The 27,622-nt window shown below is 34.1% G+C and overlaps 1 protein-coding gene across 2 annotated transcripts; it reads right to left on the bottom strand.

Annotated features, from left to right (window-relative positions):
- Positions 1 to 231: 231 nt before the first annotated feature.
- Positions 232 to 27,452, bottom strand: LOC128165811 (cadherin-87A-like). Of its 2 annotated transcripts, XM_052830654.1 has the most exons (39): positions 27,364 to 27,452; positions 26,744 to 26,821; positions 25,995 to 26,066; positions 23,849 to 23,982; positions 23,165 to 23,308; positions 22,790 to 22,903; positions 22,358 to 22,492; positions 21,768 to 21,881; positions 21,207 to 21,285; positions 15,050 to 15,162; positions 14,590 to 14,796; positions 14,174 to 14,329; positions 13,762 to 13,929; positions 13,503 to 13,576; positions 13,177 to 13,385; positions 12,728 to 12,929; positions 12,498 to 12,567; positions 12,145 to 12,402; positions 11,030 to 11,156; positions 10,412 to 10,554; positions 9,423 to 9,753; positions 8,967 to 9,124; positions 7,995 to 8,144; positions 7,759 to 7,881; positions 7,353 to 7,539; positions 6,820 to 7,040; positions 6,046 to 6,240; positions 5,831 to 5,941; positions 5,549 to 5,693; positions 5,046 to 5,294; positions 4,461 to 4,702; positions 4,067 to 4,155; positions 3,654 to 3,761; positions 3,052 to 3,069; positions 2,392 to 2,539; positions 1,757 to 1,881; positions 1,393 to 1,418; positions 1,227 to 1,261; positions 232 to 1,088 (listed from the first exon to the last, which is right to left on the bottom strand). In XM_052830654.1, exons 2-39 carry the CDS (start codon positions 26,802 to 26,804, stop codon positions 807 to 809), a joined length of 5,523 nt encoding a protein of 1,840 aa, XP_052686614.1. In that variant the 5' UTR covers positions 26,805 to 26,821; positions 27,364 to 27,452; the 3' UTR covers positions 232 to 806. The 2 variants fall into 2 exon arrangements, with proteins under 2 accessions (XP_052686614.1, XP_052686615.1); XM_052830655.1 differs by lacking the exon at positions 3,052 to 3,069 and having other exon boundaries at positions 27,364 to 27,451.
- Positions 27,453 to 27,622: the final 170 nt, after the last annotated feature.

Below are 27,622 nucleotides of genomic sequence, written 5' to 3'. Positions count from 1 at the left end.
TCATGATTCCCCAGATGTAACTACATTCTTTGAGAAAACTGCGGATCAATTTTTAAAATTTTATTTCTAGACGGACCATCAATTACTTGGCAATCTATCATTTTATCTCATGGTTAGTTTTACTGAACAATTCAGTGCATTACATTGATAATTATCAAAACCAATGTTCAAGACATCCAGACTTAATTTCAAATTAGAAAACAATCAAAAGTAATCATGGTGAAATGGAAAACAATTTTCATTCAAGTTTTATTTAAATATAAAAATATATTTGTATCAAAATGGTTAATGACATATAAAAAAGCAGAAATACTTTTCAAAAACACATACAAACACATCCATCAATGAAACTGTGTGTTTTTCTATAATCTATCATTCAATAACAAACAGTAGAAAAATGGAGCATTTCATATCATTGTGCTAATGCAAAAGAATCCATGTATGTATAAATTACAATTTACCAACTCGGCATCTTAAGATCTGATTTCAAATACTGATGTCATCTTCAAGATTTCTCTATCAATCAGAAAAATGTTTTAGAATACAACAAGACTTGTTAACTTCCGTTGACAATAGATTTCATACAAACCCCCCAAAGAAAAACAATTCGACATACATAAATAAGCTTCAAGGAGAGCATGAATTACTAGTACATCCTATACTTTTTTTGAGATTGTTCTCTCCTAATCTAACAACATGGCAAGTGATACATTGAAGTAATACATTTCTCTGTCTGTATGTCTCTAGTATTTGATGATGATTCAGCACTATTGCTGGGTATCAATGATTTAACACGTTGCTTAAGGTTACATCACTTCTGTCTCTATCCTGTAATCCTCTTCGGCAGGCTCCGACAGTCGTGGGGTGTCTTTGGGACTTGGAGGGGGGCTGGGTGGGGGGCTAGAATCTGGACTAGCGTCCCTAATTTCTACATTGATCTCCTCAATCTGCTGAGGGATAGGTTCTGGAGCTCTCTCATCCAGCCGGCCCTTCCCGACTTTGGCATACATTGGTTCTCGAGGAACTGGTTCATCGTTCTGGAAGCCGGAGTTATCATATATCTTGAACTCTGGTACTTGTTGGAAAGACTGGAAAGATACAATACAATAGTTATAGCCCCTGCTGCAATTTCTGATTATACTTGTACTTGATTTCCTCTTTATTTGAAAGATATCAATAGTATAGAAGAATGCTTCTAAATGTTCCTTCCGCGGCTCATTACTTACTGGATCATACCCTCCTCTGAAACTGCTCTTGTATCCTGTAAATAAAAAACCCATTAACATTACATTTTAGTCCTTATATCAGTGGTAGTAAACTATCTCATTTCAAGTCATCACGATTTTGATACATGCAACAAAGGCATCTTTTGAAAACATATTCAATGCTTACGCAGTCTCTCTTCTTTCTGTTTACGCCTGCAAAGCAAAGAAAATAGCGTCAAAAACTGCCTTAACTAAACAGCGTGCATCTTTTTAAAAGGTATCAAACAAAGAATTTGTATCCTTTGTTCAATAGCTTGTTATTAGTTTAAAGATCTTGAGGCCAAATACCATATTTTCTTTTTTTTATAATGATTATCATGGAATATTCTTACAAAAGATGATCATTTACTACAGCTAATCCATTGAATATCTTCAAACAATTCAGAGTTATCCCCCTTTAACTGCTCAAAACAATTTAAGAAGAATCATTACATGAATAACAGCTAAACTATCATATATAATGTTGATTATTGATGGCCTTGAACTCTGACCTGCTTCTGATACACCAACATGCCAGCAGGAGGAAGAGGAGAGCGAGGATGATGAGGATGATGACTAGTATCATCACCACCATTGTGGGCGTCCGGTCCAGGTAGTTCTTCTCTGCATTGCCCGCCTAAATAAAACACATTCATTTAAATTTTTATTGTAATGCATATATTCATACATGTACTGGTACCTGAATATATTGCCTCAAATTAGAGGTTCTAACGGTAATGAAATTATTTTTCCTTTTTTTTTTTTCTTTTTTTTTTTACAAGTTCTTCACATAAGTCGATGTCAAAACTTCATATCAACTAAAGTTAAACCTTAGAACCTCAGTGCATCTAATTTTTTATGATTCAAACTCATACATGAAAGTTTTAAGTGAATGGCAATCAGTTGACAAACATTTTAAAATTTGCCTGCATGAACTTGGTTGGCAATTAATAAATGAACATATACCGGTATACTTTTTCTAATTTTTAAACTCAATTATTTTTGTTGTTTTATTTCTTGGTAATTACTCCATTGAAATTTTCAACGCTATCAAGAAGAGTCTAATGTGCAAAGTGATGAACACCACAGAACAATTCTTCAGGGAGACTGACGGCATAAAAATTGCAAACTTTACAAAACATCATACCTCAATGTTCTGTATATATAACATATCAAACTGGTCACTGTTGGCTGATCTTTGTTGGTTTAGGAGATTCAGTAATTCAGTCGTGGGATAGATGTAGTACGAGGCTCCGTTATAGTTACGACGGATGCCAGATATGTACACGTCAGACCTGAAGAAACAACATACAGTAACACAGGTCAGCTGATTTCTAAAATGTTAACATATTTAGAGGTACTTTCCACAAATTGTGTCAATCTCCTTTCAAGAATTACTGTAGATTCTTTATTAAACGTGAGGAATTAATATTGATGTAAAATCGCGAGTAGCACATCTCCCGGAATTTAAAGTTTTGCTTTTTTTGCAGATGTAAACTACAGGAAACTATGAAAAAAAATTAGCATTCACGATTTCATATTCTTGCAATTTGATGCAAAACAGTTAAATTGCAGAAGTAAGTACCCGCATAAAATAAGGAATCTTCACTAACTAAAATCTGTTACAAATCATTAATGATTTAATAATAAATGTTTACTATGTTCACCTTAATTATCATAAATACACATAAAGCTTTCAATTGATTTTATAGTCAAAAAGTGGTTGACGGTAACTCTAACAGAAAACCATTTCAATCACAGTGCAGTGTGGATTATTATTAGACTGGGGAATAAATCATAGCATTACCATAGCGTATCAGATGACCTGAAAATCAAACCATTTCTATTGTATTCAAACTGTTTTCAACGAACTCAAAAATCCTTGAACATCAAGTATTTGACTATGTAAGACTCAAAACACACACTGAATTTTCTTAAAAGCAGTATATTTTCCATACAAAATGTTTCCACAAATACACGCTAAAATACAGTTTCATTTAGATACTAAGTATGCCTTAATTTACAAATCTAAATTTGTTTTTAAGGTGGTTTGGGACAACTGTCAATAATAATGTGAATAAATATACATTATAATAAAAGAACTTTCACCCTTTTATAATTTAAAATTTCACAATATTTGCCCCCAAAAATGTTTTAAAATTTTTGGGAAAGGTATAAATTATAAAAGCTCCAGCGGGATTTGATCTCATGACATACAGATTCGTAATTTATAGTTAACGCTCTATCCAATTGCATTACATTGTATATTAAGGTAACTATTCTAGAAAAGAAAAAGTTTATAAAATTATACTTAATTTCAATCCGAAATATGTCATAACACAGAGGTGTCCCATACCACCTAAAGTAACTTCATTGTATTTCACGTGCACATTGCAAGTGATCACATACCAGATGGATGTAGTCTGTCCATCATCTAGAACATGGTCAACAATTTGGGTGGCGCATACATAGTCAAAAATAAAGTCCCCATTCTGTAGGGTAAGTTTCTGGAGGGATCTGTAAGGAAAAATTGTTGAATATAAATAGTGGTAGTTACATAATCAAATGAATTCTAAGTGAAGAAATGAGTTAAAGCACTGTAAACATTGTATTTGTAACAGTTACAATTATGCTGAGAAATTATCAAATTTGTGAGGGTCAATTCTTTGATAGGTACAAGCGAGAAAATATTCAATGCCATGTCCATGACATTTCTTAAAAACTTTTGCGAGTTTTTGCATACTGGGGCCATTTTGGATATCCACAATGTCAATAAACTTTGTATGATTGCAAGCATGCACACAACAAAGGTCAACACTTACTTCTTAATTTGTTCAAAGAACTGCCTGACTTCAGTAGCTGGTTGTTTAAGAACCAACTTGACTTGTCTAGTCGGCTCGGTCACAAATATCTGCACACAAAAATAGATGTCAAATTAATTCCTTGTTATATTTCAAGAAACTGTAGATGCCTAATTAAAAGCAAGGAATTAATATCCACTTAAAATTGCGAGAAGCACATCTCGCAGATTTTAAAATATCGCATTTATCTTTCGGACATACCGTATATAAACTAAATGCGCATTCACGATTATATGTTCTCGCAATTTGATGCAAGACGTTTGAATCACGGAATTAAGTGCCCTCATTAAAAAAAAGGAATCTACAGTAAACAAAACCTTTGAAAAATGTACCAGTTACTGTGATATCAACCTACCAGGGCAGTGGTGTTGTGATACAGTGTTCCCTGGTCTGTGGCCCGAAGCTTCAGGTCAAAAGTCTGTCCCCCGTAGCTGTTCATCAGGACCGCATTATACAGGACACCGGAGCGGGAGTCAATCCCAATCGCATTATCCCTGTTCCCCTGCTGAATGGAGTAGGTCACAGATCCCACAGAGTCTGCATCCACAGCCTCCACCTTCAAAATGCTCTGACCAAGGGAAGAACGGACAGAGATACCTTTAGAAAACGAGAAAAAATATCATTAAGTAACAAAATCACTATGGTGTTAAAGCAAAAAGAAGAAGAAAAAGTGAAATTTTCACCAATATGCATACAGATACAATATACAGCTTGAAATGTCATAGCACTGTAGATCAATTTCATTTTGGGAGATCTCATTTCTATCAGAATATAGTTAATTCATTATTATTTGCAATATACAATTTTTCCTAATTGAAAAACAGGAGATTGACTTGACAAAAACTTGTTGTTTTTTGCAAAACAAGTTCATGTTTAAATAGTTATCACAAATAAGCAGTGATTTACAGGGTCCTTCATAGATAAAAATACCCCCACTTACACCCATGGTAGAGATTCTGGGTAAAATCTGGTCGAACATCGTTGGCATTCTTGATCTGGATCCTCCAGGTGGCGATGCTTGGATCCATGGCCCTCCGGCGCCGACTCCGGATAACTGTGTAATCACTTATATTGTTAGTGGCCTGTATGTCCAACAGATACACACTCTGTTCTTCTCTATCCAGCCTCTTTGTCAAAATCAGATCTCCAGTCTCAGGAATCAATCGGAAATATCCCTTCTCATTTCCACCTTGTAAAGTATTATAATAATATATAAACATTATCTTTTATCATCTATTTATTCTTTTTTTATAAAATTTAAACTTAATTCTTATATTAGCAAAACTTGTAATCTATTCAAAAGATATCAACGTACACAAAACATGTTTGAAACTTTAACATAAATATATTTTTCTCTAGTGGTGGTCAAACATACATGTAATTGTAGCAAGTTTTAATTTTTTACTTTTGAAGCTGCACAGTACAAAAAATGGCTCTACTTACTGATGATGTAATAGAAGACCTTGGAGTACTGAGCATCATCTATGTCCTTGGCCTCAAAACTACTCCCAAGCAGTCTCCCAAGGGAAGAGTTGACTGGTTTGTTCTCATCAATGTCCTCAAACTGGATCTCTTTTGTCTCACCATTCTGAATTTATGCGTAAGTTTTTGTTATAACAGTACAGAAGCACACCATCGAAATCTTAATCTCCATACACAGTATATTCAAATAAACTGCAAAGAAACTCATTTCGGATTTTAACTGTAACTGCAGATCATACTTACAGAATTGGTTGGAAATTTGGGATCATTATCGTTAACATCCAGGATTTTGATGGATAAATACCGCGTGGTCTCCAGGAATGGGTCTCCTCGATCACGGGCAACAAGCAGAAGCTGGAAATAACATCACATGCATGTAAATAGCAACCAAATGAAAAATAATGGTAAAATAGTGCAAAAGGATGTGATAGTAGAATACAATGAAGTCCTTTCATTACCAGGTAGCGGTCTCGGGTCTCCCTGTCGTACACCTTTTCGGCTCTGATGACACCTGTGATTGGGTTGATACGGAACTCATTGGTGATGGTGGTGTAAACACCATTGACATAGAATCCATAGTCGATGATGCCGTTATCATTGCGATCGGAGTCCTTGGCTTCCACATCGTACACCAACATCCCGAGGTACTGCTCCTGTAATTATAAGGAATGCCAGGTGTGAATTAAGGAAAACTTAATGAAAACACTGTCAGTATGATGGCAGGTACCGTAATGCATTTTGTTTAGTTGATCACCATTGATGGCTTAAATGAGAATAATAGCTAGTATTCTATTAGATGAATCTTTGAACAACACAAGACTCTGATCAAATACTATGCCTAAAGCATTGGCTACATCAAGATACCAAACATTGTCTGCAATCTGTGGACAGCCTTGCAAAAACTATATTGACAAATCTCCTTATAAACCATGTCCTATTCCAGTGGATTTCTCTACATTTTTGTGAAGGAATCTCCTCAAATACTAGCAGGTGCTTATAAACAGTAGCATGTTTTCATAACCTGATACCTGATTTCATTTATTCAAAATACAACAAGTTTATTAGTTGATTGATTAAATAAATGCATGTATTCAAGAAGGAGAAGAATTTTCATTGAGTTTGCCTCCCGTCAGTAAGCATACGTGAGTCTGGCCATGGAATTCCAACATTAGAAACCAATATACCCTTCCTTGACTTAGATGAATGACCTTGAATTTATTAGGATGACATACCTCTAATACATTGATGGTCATGTTGTCTAAGGGTGGAATGGTCCATTCTGGAGGAGAGTTTGTGGCCTCTAGGACAATAATGGTAACTTTGGCTGTGCTATTAAACGGTCCACTCCCACCTTCATCACGGGCCATGATGTGAAATACGTAAGTCCCAGAATTCCTCAGCAAGCTTCTATCTACTCGAATTCTACCATTTGTTGGTTCAATTGCAAAGAAATCTGCATTGAAGAAAAAACATCTTTATCATTTAGCAAGTTTCCAGTACATAAAATGAATCAAATCAAATAGAAATTCTACAACTGCATGAACACAATAATTTGTATACTGTGAATATCAAGCATAGACTAGCATCTGAGTTTACTCACTGTCAGTCTGGATTTACTCAGTCTGAGTTTAATTACTCTTAATCTCAATTTAGTCAGTATGAGTTTACTCAAACTGAGTTTAGTCACTGTCAATCTTAGTTAAGTCAGTCTGAGTTTACTCACTATCAGTCTGTCTTTACTCATTGCAAGTCTCGTTCTACTCACTGTCAGGGTCTCCTGAGCCAGGCACCTTGGAGAACTGTAACCTGGCATTGTTCCCATCATCAGGATCGCTGGCAAACACCTGCAGCACGTGGGTGTAGATAGGAATAGTCTCAATGATCTGCTGGAGATACTCGGGCTGGTTGAACTTGGGAGGGTTGTCATTCTCATCTTGTAGGGTGATGTACACCTGGAGGGAAAATGAATTCCAACATTAGGGCGAAACTAAAACTTTTGTGTTGTTCGCATGTTGAACTCTAAACAAAGTGTTTTGAGTCTCCTTACACAAGCTACTTCCACTAATACATGCATTTTTTAGAGGGTTTGAGTAGCATAAAGCGCTACAGAACTTTCCATAAATGGTTCATTGAAAAACATGTCTGACTCGGATTTTAATCATAAAACTTACTGTAACAGTTGAGAATCTGCGAACAACCGCATGAAGAGGGCTGTCGTAGGCAGTGACCTGTATGTCGAGTTCACTCAACTCCTCACGATCTAATTTTGCTCCTGGTGCAACAAATATTTCACCCTTAGAAAAAAAAAAATCACATAAATAATAATAATAATTTTTTCAAACTGTTCATGTGATAATCATTATGTACGTGTTGGTTTTAGTGATACTAGTTTATCTAAAGAACTCACTGAGATGTTGTTAATGGTAAATCGTGTTTCCTCAGAATCCAAGGCATATCGAACTACCCCATAGTCTCCTTTGTCTTTATCAGTTGCAAAAACATTTGTCACAAATTTTCCTCCCTTCGAATTTTCTGGTATACGAACTGTGTAAGCACCCTGCAATATATAACAGAAGCTTTTCTAGACATATAACTAATACATGCATTCATATACAGATACACAACTCCATAGAGCAAAATTTAATGAAATATAAGATGATTACAGATATACCGTATCTTATGAATCATATGTGAAATCACTTAAGTTGGGCTGACTGTTTACTCTTCCTGATTAAATATGGAAAAGTTTTCGTTGATGTCTTAATTACATATGTACCTAAGTAAACATAGGTTCCTTGTCATTGATGTTTATCCAATATGATTAAAACTAGATCTTTGATCCACTCTAAATAGATTGCTACACAGACAGCAAGGTGTGTAGACTTTGTGAAGCGATCTATTAGGAGCGGATAAAAAATCTCATTTTAGCTAGATTGATGTTTGCCTAATTAAATATCGGCGAGACGTTGTTCATGTTTACCTAATTAAATATGGGCGAGTCGTTGTTCATGTTTACCTAATTAAATATGGGCGAGTCGTTGTTCATGTTTACCTAATTAAATATGGGCGAGTCGTTGTTCATGTTTACCTGATTAAATATGGGAGAATTGTTGTTGATGTTTACCTGATTAAATATGGGAGAATTGTTGTTGATGTTTAATACCTGAATAAATATGGGAGAATTGTTGTTGATGATTACCTGATCAAATATAGAAGAGTTGTCATTGATTTTTACAATATTTAATATGGGAGAGTTGTCGTTGATGATTACCTGATTAAACACAGGAGAGTTGTCATTGATTTTTTCCTTATTAAATATAGGAGAGTTGTCGTTGATGATTACCTGATCAAAAATAGGAGAGTTGTCATTGATGTTTACCTGATTAAATATGGGAGAGTTGTCGTTGATGTTCCTGATGGTGACATACACAGTGGTCGTGTTACCAAGGCGAGGGGTTCCACTGTCCCACACCTGAGCAGTGAACTGAGAAAATTCCACCTCCTCAAAATCAACCCGACTACTGATACTGACAACACCTGGAAAAATAATACATAAAATATGTAGATTATTGTCCAACGTATTCAGCAAGAACAAAAAGATTAAGAATTATAATGGTGAAATTATGAATCTTTTAAATAACCCTTTCACTTTTACATGTAATGTCATTATTGGATATTTATGTGATATATTTAAGCTTTAATTAGCATTCTTACATAAATATTGTTTGAGAGCTAGCTCTTATTCTTTTTAATTTTAAATTCATAAGATAAGGACTTTGGCCTACATCAACAATATACTGGATATGTAATTACCTTAAAATGATAATATTGTTACCTGTCTGATATCCAATGGCAAAAAAGTTATCTGGATTTTGAATAATCTGGTACTCTGCAATAGGATCATCTTGATCCGTGGCCAGCAATGCCATAACGAATGTTCCGATTGGCTGTTCCTCGTCAATGGTTACATTGTTGTATGGCAGGAACTGGGGGTGTTGGTCGTTGTATTCCAGGATGTTGATGATGAGGTTTCCTGTTCCTGTCTGCTGTGGAGTCGCTGTCACGTCCACTACGTGGACCGTGAGAGTTACCACAGAGGCTCGATCTCGATCCAGTTTAATGTTTGTCTGTACATCACCTGTCTGTTGGTTTATGGTAAACAGTTGCTGCAAAATATAAAATTGTAGACCTAAAATTAATTAATGTCACTGTCATGGCATGTCAATAATTAATTCTTTTAATAATTGCATATGCATTGGTTTTATTATAATACATGTGTATTGTAAAATTCAGAATTTTTATGAAACATAAATTCATGAAGAATTGTACTGTCAATAATTGATGGGGTTTTTTTCTTCAGATATCTACTATACATACATCAAGTACAGAATTTTACCTGTAATACTCAACAATTTACATGCTATTAAAATTTCATTTGATTTAAAATGAACAATTCAGTCATCATTATTGCAATTAGCAAGCTTTAATAAACTTTGATATAGACACTGTAGATGTAGTACATTTTCTCTACATTTTTAATTTGCTTACTAGAAACATAATCCTGAAAAAATCTTTGCTGAGTTGTGAAGATAGAAGTCACTAATAGATGGCGGTTTACAGTATTGACAAATAAGAGGGCCAGAGACCAATATAATTTCACATGTATGAAAACGTGTCTATAATTTTTTAAATACTGGGGTACCTTGATAGCTGTATATGGTTCTAGCTACCATCAAAATCCTACAGCCAGTCTTTAATATATTTAGTAACCTTATGTGAGAATTATTGCGAGTTTCCAAGAATGAGGACACAGAGCACACTTACGGTGATGTCATAGTTGCTTCTATCAACTGGCACTCCATCTGGTGTGATGGCAGAGATGGGTTCCACCAAGAAAAAGTTGAGCATGGAATTGTCATCCGGATCAGCGGCTCTCATCTTGTGGACACTGAATCCGATGGCAACATCTGTAACAAACAAAAGTCAGTACCATTAGTACCGGTAGTAGTAATGTCACTGATCGATGAATGTGCTTTATCAACAATCATTACTAATGATTGTTGATAAAGCATATTCATCGATCAGTTCAAGTACAAAACTACATTTAACCTAATAAACCTTAGGAACTTAGAAAATGATGTAAATCCTGTAAATACAAAGCCAAATATTTGAAGTTTATGACAATCTAAGCATCACTTGACACTACTGTACATGAATACTTCAATGCAAATATTTTTTTCGCATTTCAGAGCCACATGTGGTCCCTCCTAGCTTTCATGAAAAATACGTCTCCAAACAAACTGTTGGTTTTTTCATCAAATTTAATTATAATTAGATTAATTTTACTAATATCAAAATTGCTTTCAGCCTAATTATTGACGTCTATTCTACTACCGCAGTGTGAAATTCATCGAAAATTACGTAATAATGAATATCATTTACTTTCATAAACATCAGCTCTCTGTGTGGAGGGGGTAAAGTAAGGGTCCTTGTTATTGGTGTCAGTGATCTCTATGGTGACATAACACGTGCCTGTCTGCTGGGGACGACCTCTGTCTCTGGCCTTGACCTAAATTCAACAAGATCATTAAATTCGATATCCAAAAAATCTTTGTTACATGAAACATTTTGAAGCTATATATATTTTAAACTAGAGGTACTGTGAGCAAGCTCACAAATAATACCTAACGCTAAGAAAAAATCATAACTCAAGTATTTTTTTATTACAGAAAATAATGGATGCTATCAATTTCACCGTCCATGTTCTGTAATGCTAATATGAGTACACAAACCAATTTCTATTCTTTAAATTCTATTTTATTTAAAATTAACTGTTAATGAATGAAGTTATTTATATCCTAATGATCAAACGATAATCCACATGTCAAGAAGCCATTCAATGTTTTAAATTTTTGGTATACCAAGCCCAATTCTTTTTTTCGAAAAACTTCCAAAAAAAAAAACATTATGGCATGCCATTTCCAGAAAGGCAGGCAGGGATAAGAATCTCTAAAAATCAATTTTATGTGGCCTGACATAAGCAAGCTTTGTGTCATTTTAGCATCTGATCATTTTATTAATACAAGACATTACACAGACAGGTATTACATGTATTAAGCATTTTTAAATGATAACCTTGAAATAGCCCAAACGACCAATTAGGTCAAAGTCATAACACACCTTCAGGTCATAAGCAACCTTTGTGTGAAGTAAAAATTTCCAAAGTATCTCCATAAGAAAGATAAGGACCGGACACAAATTTTGCACTTTCTCTGCCAGTGACCTTGGCCTTGCCCAAATGACCTTGGGTCTAGGTCATGACAAAACTTCAGGTCATAAGCAATCTTTGTAAGAAGTAAGAACTTCCAATGTCTGTCCATAAGAAAGATATGGACCGGACATTTTGCTGCTTTTTTGCACAGACAGACGGACGGACAAGGTGGTTCCTATATACCCCCCAAACTTGGTTTATGGGGGGTATAAAAAGGCAAGAAAACCAACAAATCAAGTTATGTACGATTGTCATTTTTCTCCAATGCACAATGTGATGCACTTACAGTCATATTATACATGCGAGTCAAATCGTAATCAAATGTGGCATCCAAGGAAGTAGAAATGACACCAGTGGTTCCATTGATAACAAACTTGCCACTGGCTCCAATCTCAATGCTGTAATCAATGATTCCAGCTCCAGTAGTGGGGGAGTCCTTATCATTGGCTTTGACTGTTAAAACATATACATTTCCACTTGTGGTTTCGCTTATAACTTCACGGTAATTGGTACTTTCAAACACTGGAACATTGTCATTTATATCCTGTAAAGAGAGTATTATTAAATCATTAGAGCTTAGTCTAAAGAAATTGTACAGAGTTCTGCATTCTAACACTCAGCCATTATAGACATACTTACAATGACAAAGATCTTGACATTTGCTGTAGGGTTGAATTTGCCATCTGTTGCTTGCACCGTGATTATAAAGCTAAAGTAAACAATATTGACAGTCATTTTAAAGCTATCTTTATCTATTATTTGAAATAATGTACAGTGTATGAACAATTTTTAATACCGGAAGTAGTCATACTGTTATAGTTATGGTACAATGGCTTTAAGAGGCTGACAAAGTTCCGCTAGTAACTTACAATCCCTGGTTGGCAGGGGTGTCCCTATAGAATATGGGTTGTTTGGCAGTGACCTTCCCGGTGTTTCGATCTATCTGCCACAAGTTGGTGGGGTCAGCAATTACTGAATATGAGATCTGGCTGTTGGAGTCAGGATCATTAGCCGTTACTATAACAACTGGACTTGGTTCTATCTTGCTTTCCTCAATGTAACTTGTATAGTCTGTTGAGGCAATTTTACAAGAATAATACAAATTGATCTTTCAAGTGTGAATTAGTAAAAGGCTATTGGATGACATGAATGTGAAATTTTTGTAATGTACGTTTTGATAATGTTCATCAAGAACATCAAAAACAGGAAGTTTGGATTATACACCTGGTATTATACTAGTACTTCCATGTATGCAAAAAATAGAAATAATCATAAAATTAAAACATGAATGCAAGAAATAAGAATAAAAAAGAGAAACCTGAGGTGGTGAATGCTGGGGGGTTGTCGTTGACATCCAGGATGTTGATGATGAGGTTGATAGTGACAGCCTGTCCCAGCCCATTGTTGTCCCGAGCTGTCACCGTCATGTCATAGCGGTGCTTCTTCTCATAGTCAATGCAACTTCCTGCCCCAGGGGTTGGGCAATTTTCCACAAAAACAACCCCAGAAGTTGGGTCAATACGAAACCTGAAACACAAGTGTTGATTTTTGTAAATATTAACTTTAAATCATGCATTGAATACTGCATGAAAATTCTTGTTAATTGATGATTTATTTGTAATCAATAATGCTAAAGGTTCTTACAGGTTAACGCCGTCACCAATCAGGCCGTAGCGAATACCAGCAGTACCAAGAATACCAGAGTCCGGGTCTGTCGCCTTGAAAACACAAAAAAACCCAACAAATTATAACAATCATGTATCTAACAATCAAGTGATGAAATGAAACGAAAACCCAGGTAAGTTTAAAAATTCACTGGAATTTTCTGGCAAAACCAATGGAAAATACTATGTTTTAAAACAAAGCTATTTGACAAAGAATGCAAAACGTCAATAGCAGATACCTGTATTTTGGTGACACTGGTGCCCCCTGGAGCAGTTTCCAATATACTCTCTTCGAAGTTGGGCTGTGTGAACTGTGGCAGGTTGTCATTGACATCCAGGATGTTGACTGTCACTGTAGCAGTGCCAGACTGCTGGGGCGTCTCTGTCTGGGTTTCCTGGGCAACGATCTAAATAGACCACAATCACCATAGATACACTTCATGGATCTAGTACATGTATTAATCATCACAAAATGAATGAGCAAATATACTCTATATAAATTTGATTCAGATTTTATTAACCATACTTGAATGATAAAATGACAATATTTAACTTTTTTACATTTAAAGCTGGATAAATGATTCATTCTGTTCCTTGCTCCTTTTAAATTTTACATTCCTCCCTCCCAGAAAAACAAGCAAAATCCATCACCTTCATGACATATTGTCTAGGACCCCTCTCATAGTCTATGAGGGAGGTGTTTCGGATCAGAATGATGGCTGGAGTGGACCCTTGTCCTGTCCCCGGAGACACCTCAAACTCATTGGTGTATTGGTCCAAGGTCAGTGTGTATACACCATTGGGTCCCTGTCAAGTATAGAATAACCAAATAATTACCTCTCATTTACAAAATAAAGATTACAGCCCAGATTATATAACTGATACAGAAAACCCATTACCCCACATCAATGAAATTAATTTAATATTTACCATAGATAATGGACGCAGAAAATACCAATGTTTCAGTATTTTTATCACAAAATGTAAATTAACCAGCGTACTTACATTTAAATGAATTTTAATTATTATCTAATAAATGTTTAATAAAAACCTAAATTGAGACTTACAACATCTAGATCAGTGACTCTCAGACTGAGGTTAGGGAGGGGCGTTTTGTTTGGGATATCCTCGGGGATGGTAACCTCATAGTTGACAGGGTTGAAGGTCGGAGCCTGGTCATTGATATCGTAGATATTGACCCGGATGGAAATTTTAGCCGTTGTCTGGGGGTCGTTCCCTTTCACTAGAGGGTTATTACTGATCACCTCACGAGCCTAAAGTTATTATATTGGCAAATCAGTCATATACCTGCATGTTAACTAACACGCATTATCCATATTCTTGAGTAAAGATTCAAATGGTCATTTCATTCTATAATACCCCAACAGTACTTTATAACTCCTTGATTTTTCATAGATATGTACTGAAAGTATTTTTTTTTATTTACCTCTAGTTTGCATATTACTGATATATCTAATTTATATTGTTTGACAGAGTCCTACATGTGGCAAATAAATCAGTACTTACAATGATTCCTAAATCTTCATAGCCTAAAGCAAATTCTGGAGATTCTCGATCCAATGCAATGTTATTGCTGATATTTCCAGTAGTCGTGTTAATGGAGAACTTATTTCCAGTACCTGCCAAACATCAAATGAAAACTATACCTCTGACAATGGAAATCTTAAGATAATTAAATCCAATTCTGTATAAGAGCACCTTTAAACAACAAATTTTAAACTTGTAAAACATTTATGCATAATTCTATCTCCAGATATTTGTGCATTATAATATTGTTTGAATATATTTTAATTATTGTACAATAGATACAAATGAAATGGGAACAAGTTTTTACAGTTTAATATTTCCATCTATTAAATATATAGCAAACATCTGCCAAACAAAGCATTACCGGTATGTGCGGAATTATGGAATTTTTGCCGCCAAAATTAATTACTTTTATAAGGAGTTTTAAAATAAGGTGAAAGATAGTTAAAAATTATATTACAGCGAATTAAAGAATACCGGTAGAGTTTTCAATAGCTTGTTGGATTGCTCAATAGGGTATTCAATTTGGTCAGCAAGGTATCACATCAGGTTTAAATCTAGGTCATGTGGTTACCCAACTGTAGATTGTTATTTTGCACTCAACCAATTCATTTGGGACAAAGAAAACCTCTAGAACACTCTCTCCTATTGTTAGCTATTCTATTCATAGACCTTTAAAAAGAATGTTCACCTGAACAGCACTGGATTCTATAGAGCATCAATTCTGCTTGGAGTAATTTGAATTTTGTTTTTCAAAAAATGAAATTCAAAAGACATTTCTGATGAAACAAACAAAAGAGAAAAGCATAACTTTAAGAATTACGGAGATATTTTTTCTCCTGCAAAAAATCATTAGACATTTTGGTTCCCCAACTCCTGGTGCAACATACAGCACTAAGAGTATTTTTGTGCTGTGACTGCTTAATTAGTTCAGACTTTTATAGCAGTAATGTAGGACAACAGGGAGAAACAAAAAAGGCCCAAATGTGCAAATGTTTACTAGATTAACTCACTTTATCACTGTCATACCTGAGTAATCACATGACCTAGATTTAAACCTAATGTGATACCTTGCTGACCAAATTGAATACCCTATTGAGCAATCCAACAAGCTATTGAAAACTCTACCGGTATTCTGTAATTCGCTGTAAAAATAAATGTGTGAAAAGCTATCATCACAGTTATGTCATAGAAATGACGTCATGAAGATTGTCTTATTTTGATAAATTGATGTTTTGTATCAAAATATGGGTGTTTTCCATACGTTTTTTGTCTGGGGAACATAAAGCACAGGCTTGTTCAAGTTCCATTTTTTAGTATAATGATGTATATAATTTTTATGAAGAAAAGCATATGTTAAAATCGTACTTGAGCATACCTGCGCTCTATACTTCCGAATGCAAAATATAAGGAAAAATAACAATGTTTTCATTAATTTGTTTGCAAAATCGCTGGAATTGAGTTATTTAGGTGACGTCATAGATCAGCGAATTAGCAATGATGACTAAAATCAAGATTCAAGTTATATATATAGGCATCCTCTGTACAATGATTTGATTTTTATAGACGAAGGATACTATTTAAAAATTGGTTAAAATTGGGGGCAGATTTTTGACCATACCAAATATAGTCCTTTAATTAATTTTAGAATTTTTAGTCCAATGTAGAGAAATTCTGTTGTTATATTGACCTCCTAAGTCAACTGCAGGTGAACATAACATTCTAATTTTTCTAGATGGTTGGATAGCTAGGAATTTAAATAAATCAATCATAATTCATAATAAATAAATTTATTACCTTTACAAAATTTCAACGTGTATTATATGTGTGCATGGCAGTGGCGTAGCTACATTGAAGCAATGTAAGCATGTGCTTACAAATTTTTTCTGAATCAAAATATGTTTAAAATCCTTAATTTTTATTGCAAATCTTGACAATTTTTTTGCGTTTGTGCCAGTATTTTCCTGAAGCATCCCAAACTTGTTCGTATATATGTAGTAAATTACTAGTAAAGGCCCTGTCACACCAAGCTGCTTCCCAAAGGCGTGTTTACGGCATTGTAAAATTCATGGAATCGCCATAGGATCGCAAGGAAAATTCAGAAAAAAAATGTTCTTACGGAGCTCCAACGGCATGTAACTGCGTTTCCACGGAGTTCTACTTGGCCATTAACTGCGCTCTCACTGAGTCTCCGCCGAGCGTTCATGACGTGCTATGAGTTTTTACCGCGCTGACAGCGTGCACAAGACGTTCTTTACTTCTTGGTAGGTTAATATTATTTTTGTACAATTGTATGGGAAACAAACAAGTATTTACAACTAGTAAATAAATAATTAAAAAATTGTTTTGATTTTATGAAAAGGTACATTGTAATTGAAACATAACTACTTCTATACAATTTGTGAAGGGCTAGGACAAAACTCTTAGTAGTCAGGTCTAAAAAAAAGATCCGTTATTAGTTGTTAGAAAAGATGAGAAAACATCAGAACCAAATGGCATGAATTCCATCTACGTCCATTGATAGGTCTTGGAATATTAGCAAATGCTACTTTTTACAGTCATCTACATCCAGTTTGATAATTATCACATCACTTGCTATTGTACAACAGCCTTTTTTCAAGTTTAAGTGGTCTTGATGACAGCGCACTAGAAACGCCGTGGGAGCGTGGTTTAAACGCAGTAGAAACGTCACGAGAGCGCGATGAACGCAGCAAGAGCTCTTTGGGGTCGCTGTGTGAACGCAGCCAAATGAAAACAACTTGTTCAAACGCTGTTGATGCGCAGTGAGAGCACATTGAGAGCGCGATAGAGATGCAGTGAGATCCCAAAGGACTCCGTGAGGTCTCCATGCAAGCGCAATTGACTTATCAGTGCGTCTACACAGCGATTAGCTGTGTTCCTTGAGCGCGCCGACAGAGCTCTCGTGGCCTTGTTGGAGATGTTACTGCGCTGTCACAGCGACCTCACTACACTTCTACGGCCTGTTTATCAGAACGCAGAGCCACGGCGCGTACTTTGTGCATGTTCAAAGGCTGAGGTATTTAATATAGTAGATTGTACTAGATTAAAATTACTGCCGTCAAAAAGTGCTCGCTTCTAGGGGGCTGCTGCCCCCTGCCCCCTCTTACAGATATTTTGTTCGTAGCTATGCCACTGCATGGTATTATTCATGTCGGTTACTACATGAAGTATAATATATATTTTTAGATCATCTGATAATACACTCGCCCAATTTCCAAAACAAAAAGCCCACAGGTCACATCGCTCACCTGAGCAACAGTAGCCATAATGAAATCAGATTAAAGTCATATACAAAATATCTGGACAATGTAGTAGAAACGATCCTGAAAAATACAATTTTCAAAATTTTCTCCATATACATGTGTTCTTATGTAAAATATTTAGCCCCTTTTGTAACAAGGTAATTCATAGTCATAAATCACACATTGAGAAATGCAGTTCTCAAATACTACGAACCTACATCACACTTTGAGCCTCTGGAGAAGAAGAGAAAATGTGAAATGTTTACAGATGGTCAGAATGACAGACGAGTAGACAGCCAGACTGACACCGGACAAAAAGTAATCAGAAAAGCTCACTTGAGCTTTCAGCTCTGGTGAACTAAAAATATAGACCAGGAAAAAGCAAAGAATAACTTATTAACTAAAAAGCAAAATTTCCAAGAGAAATGAATCAAGAATATATCAAAGGTTGCTTTTCTGAAGGACCTTATTTAAAGCCAGTGTGTGGGGGTGTTTTGTAAGAAGACTACTAATATGTCATGTGCTGAACTTACCATCTGCAAAATAAAGTAAAAAAAAGATGAAATGAAAAATCTTTACCATTCAATAAATAAATCATAAATAAATATATCAGTGTACCCTTTTACTTATAGATTATGTAATTTATTTCAATGACGTTATGCTTGCAGCAGTTAAACATATATAAACAAGAAAGATTTCTATTCTATTTAGGTCATAAAAAGGTAATTCTTGGTTCTCAGGCCTGCCCTAATCTGATTTAACAATGCACATTTGCACATCTGTAACTGAATAAAAATAAAAATTTCTCTAGTGCACTTACAAGTTCTGGGGAAAAAGAAATCTGGATTTAAGACCGCATTTTAGATCACATACTTAAGTCAGTAAAATGCTTGACATACTGGTAATAGCAATCATTGCAATGCAATGATCCAAACTATATTGCAAATGGCCATCGAATTTACCATAGTTAACAATACACTGTGTTCAAGTTATGACTAAAGCAATGATCCTAGTGTATTTACATTTTTCAGTGCCTTTGCCTGTGATAACACTACATATCAATTTTCTACTATACAGTCCAAGAAATTCAGATGACATATAATTGGGTGCAAGCGTGGTTTGCTTATTTATATTTAATTATTCAATTGTACAATTGCCGAAAATTATATTAATATAAGTAATAAGTAATCATTCTTTGAATATTATGAGGTGATAATTTTGGTCAAGGCGTGATTAAATCTATCTTGGAGCCCTTTAAGCTTTATTGGATTTGATCACGATCTGACCAAAATTATCACGTCATAATACTCAAGGAATTATTCCTTATTCCTTAATTGGACATTAAAGGAGCATTGTTAAACTTCATTTACCCAAGGCTCTGTCAAATCTCCAAGCTTTGATATCTCCTGAAGATGATTTGTTTACTTTATTTAGTTTTTGCTAATAAATTTAAGATCAATTAACACAATCAATATATGGTAACTATCAATGTGCTATAAAAAGCTTTTTGTGCCAAGAATTGCAACTTGTAAAATAAAAAAAAAATCCTGCATCCTTTTTTAATGAAAAGAAAAGTACGGTAAAACATGGCCCTGCATCATCTGTTTTTGATAATATATAATATTGGCCTGAGAACCTTCAATTAATTAATTTTATAAGGCCTCGCATCATGCATTTATAGAAGAAACAAAGGTAATCAAATATTACCGAACTCACTGAAATGAGGCATTACCTTTATAGACCAACCTTATCATATGTTTTATAAAAACCATATTTAAAACTCTAAATTACAATATTGTATGATATGATATTATATCATATGATACAAAATACTCTGCAATATAATATGGAATCATGTGATATAATACTAAAAATATTGTATCATATGATACAAAATGATATATTGCTCGATTCCATATCATATTGTATCATATTATGATATACATTACATATGATGCAACATCATGGGAATAGGAATCATATGATATATCATATATCTACAATCACACCCACTCAGCAAATTTGAGTGAGGTAGGACCAGGTTTTCTAAGCATCTTGTTAATTGAGATCAGGCTCTGTATGTGAAGCTTAACCCTTTTGTTTCAAATCCAAACTTAGATGAACTATAAAAATTTGTTTCGACATTTTGTCCCAACATTCAAACCTGCTTTGAACTAATCAAAAAACACCTACCCTGCCCCAACATCCAGATAATCAAGATCAACTTCTTTATCTGAAGATACCTCTATATAAATAATATATACCAGTATATAATGTGCAATTCTGATTGGATTTGAACAGGATTTACTTCATAAAGTAACCAGCTCTAAGACAGTACCCCACACAATTTAAGTTGCAAACCCATTAGTATGCCCAGGTGCCAAATCCATGCAGGTTTGGTACAGAAGGACAAATAATAACTTAAGTACAGGATCTGCTCTAAAACTTAAACCAGGTCCAGACGCAGACACAGATACCGAGTTAACACTTAGGGTATCGCATAAGCTTCCCAATTTATTAACATGCAATAAATTATTACTTGTTAGTATGTAGAATAAATAGAAGAAATCTGAACTCAATGAATGTATTGATGTATCTAACATAATTATGAATACAGGAACATTGTGGTGTTTTCTTTGTTTACATATTTTAGCAAAAAAATTTGCCAGCAGCTGTTCTTTTTGCATGGCATTTAAATTTGGTCAAACATAAGTCTGCTTTGATTCTGGAATACATTATTAGATACCCAATATAAAGCATACATTGTAAACATAAAAATAGAAAAAAAGTAGAATTCAAGAATTTAAACTTGGTTCACAATGATACTGCCAGGAACAAAGACTCCTGTTGGTGAATTAATTAACAAAACTTACTCTGTGTGAACTCATAGACGATCTGTCTTGGATTGTCTGAATCCCCATCAATTGCTTGAACATAGTCAAGAATTGTGTTCTGTATCAAACAAAAAAGAGAACATGTATCTAAAGGCATCATGGCTACAATATAGGATCCTGAATTTTTCCCCATGATATATGAAATATTCAAAGGTTTTTGATTAAGACACATCTAGATGCATACAGACTGATAATAATGCATTTCAAATGGTCCCCTGTTTGTCAAAGCAAATTTTTAGTTTTTGTTAGTCTTGCTTCTTGCTTTCCATAGACTCTTGCTCTTAGACTTAAAATGACTTGTGCATGAGAGTCAGGGGAATGTCATTTAAGTATAAGTATACTTTTATTCTTTAGCAGCAAGAACTGTAACTGTAATAGCATTATGCTTATTAATTTAACTGATTATTTTGTCTTTGATTATAAGATAAAAATAGTTTTATTATTTATTAAATAATCTTTTGTAAATAGTATCAAACATCTTCTAATAATTAATTAATAATATAACGTTTATATCTGCTATTGTGTTACATTGTCTCATACCGCTGGTATTCCTTCTGGTTTGTTGATGTCGTTAGCTTTAATAAATCTGGGCGGAGCATCCTGCACATTCAGGACGCTGATCTCTAAACTTCTGTCTGTGTAAAACCTACCATCCTGCGAAAGTAATAGTTCGTGCTTTAGATGTAATTAAAAGACATGCAAAAATACCTTATATAGTTGATAATAGGGCTTGGTTTTCAAAAAATAAATTCAAAATCTGTATAAGGTACATGTAAATCGTATGCAACTATTTTTCTAATAGGAGTCATGTGAACAACCTCATGTGTAAATTTATCAGCGATACGTCATATGCACAAGTGATGACGTATCGCTGATGACGTTCTCTGCTTGTTCATTGATTAAGCTATATCAGAGGTGTGTGCGAGGGGAATGAATGACAGTGGAAACATAAATAAATCTTAGTCTTCCATTCCTTTCGAAATAATATAAAGTGGTTATTTGGATTGTTACATTATCCTGGGAGCATTTTGGTTTTTTGTTGAAACATCTATAATGAAAAAAACCATCATAAGAATCATCCTTATTTGAATAAATTACAGTATTTACTCTGAGATAAAATTTGTACTTACAAATGCTGTTAGTGGCATCTGATAAAATGGTTTAGATTCATAATCCAGGGTGCCATCCAAGTAAATTGACCCCCTCCAGTCCTTGTTAGATACCGACTTCAATCTTAGTTTGAATTTATTACAAACATCAGGATACTGAAATCAAACCAAATCAAGTCATCAACAAAAATTGAACAAAAATTATGACGCATGAAATTCACATTGAAGAGTCAATCAAACAATTATTATATTATAGGCAATTACAAAATTTGATAGACATAATTTTACAATGAAAAATGCATTTATATAAAACAGCAAAACTTTGGGGGTCATAATGCATGTCAAGATTTTGTGCAATACAAACAATACACAATATAGTGTTGAAAGTCATATAGTTCTCTGATCCCCCCCCCCCCAGTCCTTGTGTTTGAAACATATGATTGAAATACTTACAGGACTTGCTGCAGCCTTGGTGGTATTGCATACCAGTGTAATAAGTCCACTGTTAGACACATCCAAGTCTGTGATTACCAAACTATCATATGCTACTGTGCCAATAGCTGCATCCTGTACATCGGGTTAAAAGGAAAAAGTTCAATATTAGATTTCCAGGAGACTGTTAATCTCAATCATTTTTAGAACTTGCATCAGGTTACTCTTTTTTAAAATTATATCCCACATCAATAAAGTCTACTGGTTCATCTTACAATACTTTTAAAAATATACATTTAAAAGCAAATTCATAGTTCTATAATTGCAAGACTTATCATACCTACAGCTATTTCACATACAGGTAAACTGATTCTACCTTACTTGGGAGTTTCTTACCTCAGACACTGTGAATGACAAAGTATCAGCTGAAAATTCTGGAGCATTATCATTGGCGTCAACAATAATGACTTTCGAAGTCCTTTGTGCCATTAAATTATTGCTTCCCAGTGCTGTTACTGTTACAAATAGCTGAGGATTTGTCTGAAAGAAGAAATACAGGAAAAATCAAAGCTTTGAAGCTTGTACATATTTATTTTTTCTTTGTCTTACTGGGTTTTATCCACATTAGTAATGAGCATGAAAACAGTAAAATTTGGCTCACAAATTGAAACATTCATGATTTTTTTTGATAAAGTCATGCATTTTTATTATGTTCAAAGTGTCCTGATGTTAAATTGTGCAATTAATTAATTCATATACATTAAAACATTAAAATTTGGTTCATGAACAAATTAATTGATTAACACATTTATGATTTTTAAAATTTCTGATCATGGTCAGTGCTTAGGCAGAAAAGTAATATATTGTGCCCAGAATTTGATTTGTTCTCTTTCATATTGAACTTTCAGTATCTTCTGTTTTACATAATTTGATAAAATTAAGATGCTTTAAAATGGCTGCTTAAAGGATGCTACACCACAGTAGTTATGAATGTTATTGCATTAACAAAAATCTACATAGGCATAATTAATCATATAAGTAAACACCAAGAGCGCTCCTCATTGAGTCATTTGAATTTACCTCATAATCCAGCAATCTTCTCAGTTTGACTTCACCTGTTGCCCTGTCCACAAAGAATTTATCAGTCTCTATCATTCCATATGTGATAGGTCCTGTTCCTCCCCCCTCTGCCAATAGGGTGTACACAACACTACCTGGAGATTAAAAAAAGTCATACTGTATACCGGTACTTAAATAAACTGTTTTCCATCCTGTGCAATATAAACTGAAAATCCTCCTACTGATGTAAAATGAACCCTTTGGGTGCGTGATAATTTATTTTGTTATACTTTCATGTTAAATACTGAAATCTGATTGGTTAAGAAGCAGTTCATAATCCGTTCTATTACCCTCAGCGTTAGCAACGCACTTAGCAATGGGTAACATTACAAATTGTTACATGCGCGAAAATTATGTGCGTACGGTTCGCTGTAGAATTCACGTTATTCCTTTATAAAAGCAGTAAAGTTTTCTTAAAAATTCAGACATTCAGTATAATAAAATAAATAGTGCCTGTTTGGGGGGATAATAGTTGAAATTGACACCCCTCAAAAACCATTGTCAACCGACGCGAAGCAGAGGTTGACAATGGTTTTTGAGGGGTGTCAATTTCAACTGTTACCCTCCCAAACAGGCACTATTTATATAATTGTACATCCCCCTTTCCAGCAATGTTTGGTTGTTATAATACACAATAGAAAATGAATGGAAACTGCAAATAACTGGAATTTTTCAATGTCCAAGGGGCATAACTTTGTACAAAATTGTTCCACTATGCCCAAAATAAAACTTGACCTAGATATTATTTTGATAAAACTGTATATCAAATTTCATTTCAATATGTGCATTCTATGCAAATCAAAATAATGGAAACTGCAAATAATTGGAATTTTTAAAAGTCCAAGAGGCATAACTCTGTATAAAATTGCTCGATCGTACATAATATCAAACTTGACCTAGATATTATCATGATAAACCTTTATACCAGATTTCATTCCAATATGTTCATCCTCTGCAAAGAAAATGAGCGGAAACTGCAAATAATTGTAATTTTTATACGTCCAAGAGAGATAACTCTGTTGAAAATTGTTCGATCGTACCCAATATTGAACTTGACCTAGATATTATCATGATTAACTTTTATACCAAACTTCATTTCAATATGTTCATCCTCTGCGAAGAAAATGAACAGACCGTTGGTGGACTGACCAACGGACCGGCCGACATACCAATCGACAGACAGAAGCAAAGCAATATGCCCTCCCTTCTTCGAAAAGGGGGGGGCATAAATATAAGTATTATATTCATAATTTTGTTTTCAAGATTTAAATCAAATACATGTATGATACTAGATATCAATGAGGTGGTATCGCGTCACTTGAATAATGGACATACAGTAAAACTCATCTAGTACGAACACGGATATTGCGAATTCACGGATATAGCGAAGTCATCTTGGATCCCCAGCTATGTAAATTTAATGAATTTCTTTTACGGTTATAACGAATTACGGATATAACGAAGTAATTTTGTCGGTCCCAGTGACTTCGTTATAACCGAGTTTTGCTGTAATTAGAAAATTTTGCTTTGATCTTAACCTATGACTACTGACTATGAAATTTTCCACTTGGCATTGAACTTTCATTCAAGCTTATTGTAACTGCTGCAGCAATGTATTGCAAAATTTAAAAGTTGTCGTAGAATCCTACTGCTCACGTTAATTTTTCCAGGTTAAAACACCTACTGGTGAAATGTGAAAATTTAGATGACTGATTGATTCTTTATGATTAAACATGTCTATCTTTGCAAAAAAGTAAGGGGGTGGCTAAGCCCACTCCTTGCCTACTGGTTCAAACACTTATGTTGTGAACTTCATTTCTTAAATATTTGATTAACAATACTGTGGAATCATTTTATAGAATTCATGGTGGCTCAATTTTCATGCTATTCGTAGGTAGCCCTCCCCACAAATTTAAATCCTCATTGACGGAAACAATTTTTGAAAAAGCTATCTTTGTTGCTGAAACTGTAGTAACTGACGCATCCACAAAATTACATCCCCACGAATCAGCAAAAAAGTCATAATTCATGAAAATTGGCCCCCACGAATTTAAATGATTCCACAGTATACCAGTGATGAATTTGTAGAATGAATTGGTCCACTCACCTACAGTGGTATCCTCACGTACCCTGACATTAGACATATCCTTTATAAATCTGGGAGGCTCCTGCCCACAAACTGCAAATACAACATAAACAAATGATAAAATATATTAACTTTCCAGGGCTCTCATTTGTAACAATGGAACTAAAGGCAGCATAGCTCATTCCCAATTCAAAAAAGTTACAATCTAAATTTTTCCCCAAAGTGTTAAATATTATATCACACAAAATAAAAGAATGAATTAATTTGAATAGTACTATAACTACAGTTAAACTTCGTTATCTCAAACTAGATGGGACAATTTAAAAACTTCGAGGTATCGAGGGTTAAATACTGAAAAAATTGGGCTGGGTTGGTTTGGGACTTAAAAATCACTTCAACATATATCCATTGTATTCAAGATATCAGCGTTCCAAATATTGAAGTTCAACTGCATGTATATATACTTACTCTTATTGGTTAACATATCCTGTATGTTGCAAATCAGAAATAATTCAAACTCCCCAACCCAATGAGTTCTAATATATAATTTTCCCAATGTTAATTATTACAAATTTCCCATCAAAAGTCTGCTGATTTTATAGAAAAATCATCATATAAATTATATATGTATATACCGTAAATGTACTGAAGGTGGAAATGCAGCCCAATTATATAATGACAATTTTTTATTGTTCTCATCTTACATATAAGTATGTAGGTAGGACAGTAATTACGTAGGTACATGTATATATGTAAGTAATTGGAATTACCTATAACAATAAGGATACTAATCCCACACAGGGTCTTCACCCAAGGCAGCATCTTCATCATGTTCACGATTCTGCAATCTGGATACAACAGTTGGTAATTAATTGAAAGCAAGTAATTAATTAATTAACAAATAATCAAGAAGATATATATGTGTTCAACCAATTTGAAAATGATCAACAATATTATATACATGTATATCAATTGCAATAATCTATTATATTAAAATTGTAGCGATTGCAGTGGACCTTATATAAAAACTTACAAATCTAAGGAACACTTTTACTAGTGTAGTTATTTTCTTGTATTACATTGACTCGTTTTGCAGAGTAAATCATTAATGCACGTAAGTTTTTAATTATATAATACATAATATACACAAATCACAATAAATACTAATTTAGAATATATAATAGTTTACTGTAAAATTGAGATGGTTCATCAATAATAATATGGTTTTAAAAAAATGATAAATTGAATATAAGCATGCAGATTTGTTCTCAAGCGAAATCAACAGAAATCGAAAAAAGAACCCCAAAATATATATAATTCTGCATCAATTAGAGTTAATTTTAGTGTTGTATTCATTTGATATATTAATGACATGCTCCTACATACTTACCCCCAGTTTGTAAGCTCACCGCCCTGAAGACATGCTATGAAAAAATCTATTTTTATCCCAAGACAGGTTTACAAAGGTGTAACTACCTGTTCTAATGAATATGCATGACCATTTGCTTTACCGACTTTATTTTTACCAAAACGAAATTGGTTTTGTAAAATCACCACATCTATTTTTTGATATTAATAATTAAAGTATGAGTTTGATATCACATTTTGATGTCGGTGATAACCGATTATTTTAGTTTACACATTTATCA

Source organism: Crassostrea angulata, chromosome 10, assembly GCF_025612915.1.
Source record: "Crassostrea angulata isolate pt1a10 chromosome 10, ASM2561291v2, whole genome shotgun sequence".
NCBI lineage: Eukaryota > Metazoa > Mollusca > Bivalvia > Ostreida > Ostreidae > Magallana > Magallana angulata.
Note: the sequence above shows the minus strand (reverse complement) of the source record. Positions and strands in the feature narration are given on the sequence as shown.

Coding starts and splice junctions, on each gene's coding strand:
- LOC128165811 (XM_052830654.1), bottom strand. CDS start 26,804: ATGATGAAGATGCTGCCTTGGGTGAAGACCCTGTGTGGGATTAGTATC. Junction 22,493..22,789: donor CCAAGGCTGCAGCAAGTCCT/GTAAGTATTTCA, acceptor GTTTGATTTCAG/TATCCTGATGTTTGTAATAA. Junction 1,419..1,756: donor TGTTGGTGTATCAGAAGCAG/GTCAGAGTTCAA, acceptor TTTGCTTTGCAG/GCGTAAACAGAAAGAAGAGA.